The sequence below is a fragment of the Limulus polyphemus genome, unplaced genomic scaffold (genome assembly GCF_000517525.1).
Source record: "Limulus polyphemus unplaced genomic scaffold, Limulus_polyphemus-2.1.2 Scaffold6713, whole genome shotgun sequence".
Taxonomy (NCBI): Eukaryota; Metazoa; Arthropoda; class Merostomata; order Xiphosura; family Limulidae; genus Limulus; species Limulus polyphemus.
In genome coordinates this window covers 14,154-19,706 of record NW_013672323.1, presented here as the reverse complement: position 1 = coordinate 19,706, position 5,553 = coordinate 14,154, and the positions used below count along the sequence as shown (strand labels likewise).

Sequence of the window (5,553 nt, the reverse complement as noted above, 5' to 3'; positions counted from 1 at the left end):
ATATTGGACGTGAAGAAGGGAGCAAGTTGCACGTGTGGAAAAAAAACGACGCCTGATTTAAATGTCACACCTGAACGCTCACATCCTTTTAATTATGTTTGAAATTATGAACATTGCTCAACATCATGAAAATTAAACCTTATTTTCAATAAGCAATCCTGAAAAATATTTGGGGGTGCTTAACTTTTTTCCAGGTGTATATGTTTCAAGTAAATCAATTGTGGTTATATGCACTGTTACTATCGTGATTTTCGGAACTATAGTTGTTGTTTTTTGTTTCTTTTTTTACTGTTTCATGAAAATACAGTTTGGTCACATGCACTGTTACTATCGTGACTTTTGGTGAATATCGAGTATGAATAGCAATACGTTCCACTAGCCACTTATATTTGTATTGACGTCAAATAAAACGTGCTCGTTTGTAATATCAACTACATTATATTGCATTACAATATTACATTCACTAAATAAATTTATGAGTCCATGTTCATTTTCAGCAAAAAGAAGCACGCACTTCCGGCTTGAACTATCAAATACAGTGTTTTGCAATATGGTTTGGTTTGTTGTGAATTCGGCACAAAGCTACACGAGGACTATCTGCACTTGCCGTCAATAATTTAGCAGTGATAGACTAGAGAGAAGGCAACTAGTCAACATCAACCACCGCCAACTCTTGGGCTACTCTTTTACCGAATAATGGGAATGGTCGTCACATTATAACGAACACAGTAACGGGGATTCGTACCCGCGACTTGCATATTGCGAGTCGGATGCCCTAACCACCAGGTCATGCCATTGAAATATTTGTTTGTTTTGGATTTCGCGCAAAGCTACACGAGAGCTATCCACGCTAGTCGTCCCTAATTTAGCAGTGTAAAACTAGAGGGAAGGCAGCTAGTCCTCACCACCCACCGCCAACTCTTGGGCTACTCTTTTACCAAAGAATAGTGGGATTGACCGTCACATTATAACGCCCTACCAGCTGAAAGGGCGAGCATGTTTGTTGGGATGGGGATTCGAACCAGCGACCCAAGCGCCTCTAATCACCTGGCCATGACGAGCCTCCATTGAAATATGGTCCCCATCAACTATTTGAAAACACTGCTTGTGGGTTCATGGATTTGATGGTTGCAGGGTTCCTAATAAGTCATACAAGAAAAAAGTAAACAAAAATACCATCGAGAGATAATCAATGCTGGGGCTCTCGTGTATTTTACACATAGAAAATGATTAATTTCACCCATTTTTTTATCAGTTCATTACACATCAAATGTTGTAACACAAAAACATAAAATTACTCCAAATTAAACTGATATAATCAATAGTGAATAATACCACGTAAACGTGTTACCTATTTTTAAAGTACGTTAGGGCTAAAGCATTATGTACAACTAATCTGAAGTTTCAAAAGGCTCTAGGTAGGAAAAATACCAAACAAATATACGAAAATAATCAGCTTAATCAGTTTTTAAAAGATTAACCGAATAACAAAAGTAAAATTTTCTTCATTAAACGTAAATACGATTTTGTTTGACGTTTATTTCATCTATCATAATTCCATCGTTACACTTGTAAAACGATATTGGCTGTTTTAGTGTTTAGATAACTATAAAACTAACGTGTCTTTCATGTCGAGAGCAGTAAGTGCTGAAGTTAAGTGCGAAAGTGTATCCCCCCTTATATCGTGAAGCTCGCATAGGGTGGACAAAAGTTATGTTTTTTTTTTTTTCGTACGGCGATCTTCTTTATTCGTTTGTTTGTTTTCAATTATGCACAAAGCTACACAATGGGCTATCTGTGCTCTGCCCACCACAGGTATCGAAACCCGGTTTCTAGTGTTGTAAGTCCGCAGACATACCGCTGTGCCACTGGGGGGCGAGTAACTTATAGAGTTTGTTTGTTGTTTAGCCAAAGCTGTAGGGATCAAACCAAAAAATTTGGTCTTACAAGCCCCCGAGAAAATTGTTTAGTTTTCAGATTTGTCGGCAGATAAGTTTCGGTAACTTTTTTGTAAAGTTTAAAGTGACTGTAGAAATTCTGTGTATTACTAAAAGTTGTATCGGGAAAGAATAAACTAGTTTAATCAAGAAAGGACTTGTATCGCTGAAGTTCCTCGGAAATAATTTCTACCGGAAATTAACAAACAAGCAGATACGCAATATTATTATTTTGTAATTTTAGCTTTGACGATCTTCAAAAACGAACTTCATATGTTATGACGAGGAACCCATTTTCTACAAAATAAAATTTGGAAACGGCTTGAATTGGTGTTGAAAGAAATTTTGTTACACATGTACAACGTTTCGAAAAGCTTATGTCATCATCCGGTACCATAAGCTGGTGGTAACGTTGTATATTTGTAACAAAGTTTCTTTCAATACCCATTCAAACTTGATAAACAAACTTCATATGTGAACACGTATGGGTGGGGCGGTGAATTTTTCTTCAGTTCACAGAAAACAAACAGTGCTACACTTTTAAAAAATAAAACAAAAATTAATTAACTTCTGTGGTTTGAACGGAATGGCTCACATTAAAACCGATTATCGACTCTACAGACACTTTTAAACGTTCAACTGTTTAGTGACGTTCGTCTTTTATTTGCTACGAATGTTGGCGGTTACGTCACAGAGATGTAGGTGGCGTTTTAAAAAGGCCCTACAACGGTGACTCGACGGTACTTATAACTGCCGAGTGCTACAGTTTGTTCATTCGGTATATTCATTGTTTCGTTATGTACGATCTACTGAGTTTTGCTCTGTTGGGCTACCACGTGGTAACTCTTGTATCTGGTTACGCTGTAAACCAATTTACTAACAATGAAAACAGACCCGGGGCTCATCTCATCGTCATCGCTGCCCCACGACAATACGATACTTACTACCAAAGAAATTACTTTAACATTCTACAATTTGATATTGATTATGCTATGAAAGTTATGGGGAAAGATAACATTGTTGTCCTTGGAGACCAATATGCAATACAAATATTAAAACGTTATCTTCCCGACGATATTTTGTTGGAGAGCGAAATGGAGGACATTTGGATGAGAGATCCCACGACTGTAAATCCTTATAATCCCGTACAATTCCGCCTCACGCCTGCATCTTATGAAGAAAACCAGCGTGCGGCTGATAGAGTTCAGCGTGCATTTTCTTCGTTTTTCAAGAACCTGGGAGTCCAGTTTGACGAAACTCCAAAATATGACGGTTACTTAATGGATGGAGGCAACGTAGTTGATAATTATAATGATAAAATTGTCGTCACCGATCGTTTTCTGCAAGATAACCAACTTACAAAGGCTGAAGCAAAGCAAATGTTAAAAGAACTATATCGAGGAGTTGATAAAGTCGCTATAGTTCCTACAGACGACCCTGAAGGCCTAGCCCACTCTGATGGTATGGTTATGTTTATCAACAGCAATGCTGCCATGATTACCAATTACAACTACAATAAGACTCTGAAAAAGCTAATAACGAAGGAACTGCTTGATGAATTTCCAGGAATCGAACTGATTCAGGATGCTGACACTTGGACATCCAAAGCTTATGACCCGAAGATCTCGTCAGCTTGTGGACTGATGGTGAATGGCGTATTAACAGAGAACTTCCTTTACGTCCCAACTTTCAACAATCCGACAGACATATCCATCCTGACGACTATTCGAGGCAAGACCAACAGAACTGTTGTACCAATAAACGCTTCACGGGTTTGCGAGATGGGTGGTAGTGTGAGATGTTTGTCATGGCAACAAACAGGTGAAAACGCTAGAAAAATAATCGAAGCTGCAAGAAATGATGATTACTTTTGGTTGTACTAAAAAAAAAAGTTTGAAATCTGGAACTTGTTTTATTTTCGTTGGGATTTTGGTATCAGACAGGTTTTTTTTTATTGTAGAAACTGATGATATAATCCATATTTCTCCAAGTTTAATATTTCACTTTAATTCGTGTAATATATCTACGTAAACAAAACGAGCGTCTATAATACTAATAATTAACTGTTTTAACTCTTTAATCCTTATTACTTATGTTTAATTTCATTATTATGAAATTAATCGGTTTTGTTAATCTCGTATTAATCAAAAGCTTGGAAAAACTAAGATATTATTTTGAAGTATGCTTCTCCTAGAAACAGATCGAACTATTTATGACTAACCTGTATCCTTAGCACTAACTGAAACAGTAAATCTAATGTTCAGATAATCGTGGTAAATATATAAGAGTGTTGATTTTTTAGACTATTTAGAAATGTTATTTTATCATTTGGGTATGTGATAAATGAAACTACTACATGTATATTTTTGTTTTTAATCATACGTTATAGCTGAACCCCATATATTCTTTACTCGCATGATAAATGACCAAATATTTTAACTAGTTATAAATCACTTGAGAAATGTAATGCACATATTTTAGTTTTTATGGGTATTAAACATGGCTTACCTCACCATGAATGTACTGTACTTTGTTTGGTTCTATACCACTCAATGTAATAACTAGACTGTACAATTAAAAACAATGATTAGTAAAACGACTGAATGAGAAATATATTTAAATAAACTGATCTTTTAGTATCAAACAGGAATATAGCCCAGAATCTGACGAGGTGACGTTATAATTAATGTAGCTGTATCATAGAACCAGCTTAATAACAACAACAACAACAGTTTTTATCATCTCCAGCTTGCTACTTAACAACACACAAAGTTTCATCATCTCCAGCTTGCTACTTAACAACACACAAAGTTTCATCATCTCCAGCTTGCTACTTAACAACACACAAAGTTTCATCATCTCCAAGCTGCTACTTAACAACACACAAAGTTTCATCTTCTCCAAGCTGCTACTTAACAACAACAACTAAAACACAAAAAGTTTTCATTTCCATTTTGCTGCTTAACAGCAACTACAATAAACTTTTTTTCATCTTGTCCAGCTTGCTGCTTAACAGTAATAATCTAACATGTTTCATCATATTCATGTTGCTGTTTAACAACAACAGCAAAATTTTCTCCTATACATGTTGCTCATTAACAACAATAAAAAACCAAGTTTTTTATCATTTCAAGATTTCTGTGGGATAAGTTCTTTTCTGATAATTATAACTCAGTGAATGACCATATGGGTTGTAAAAGAATGATATTGAAACATAAAATGTTAACAGATTTTACGGATGATACTACAATGTCAAACTATTCAACCTTCAAACTGTATTTGTTATCACTGTGTGATGTCAGTCCTGGAATCCTCCCTTCCTAAGTCAAACACTTTATAAATGACCTAAACTACTCATTCTAAGTTATTTCTGAATTTATAATAACAGGGCTTGCACACACACTCGTGATGATAAAATTCAATGCTTCAACTATACTGGTTTTCAAGGATTCCCAACAACAGACATTCATGAAACTTCTGACAAAAAATATTTTCCAAAATTCACAGGATCCTAATTAATGCATTTAGATGGTTTCTACAGATGGTACAAACTTGGAAAAAAAAAAACCAAGTAGCCTAAAATCTGTGTCCATATCATTGTTAACACTAACCTGTA

At 35.6% G+C, this 5,553-nt stretch overlaps 1 protein-coding gene across 1 annotated transcript; it reads left to right on the top strand.

The window, feature by feature from the left end:
• Positions 1 to 2,734: 2,734 nt before the first annotated feature.
• Positions 2,735 to 3,820, top strand: LOC106474008. Its single transcript, XM_013934693.1, has one exon. The coding sequence runs from the start codon at positions 2,735 to 2,737 to the stop codon at positions 3,818 to 3,820; it is 1,086 nt and encodes a 361-aa protein (XP_013790147.1).
• The last annotated feature ends 1,733 nt before the right edge of the window (positions 3,821 to 5,553 follow it).

Bases quoted from the DNA above. Each gene is read 5' to 3' on its own strand.
- LOC106474008 (XM_013934693.1), top strand. From the start codon at position 2,735: ATGTACGATCTACTGAGTTTTGCTCTGTTGGGCTACCACGTGGTAACT.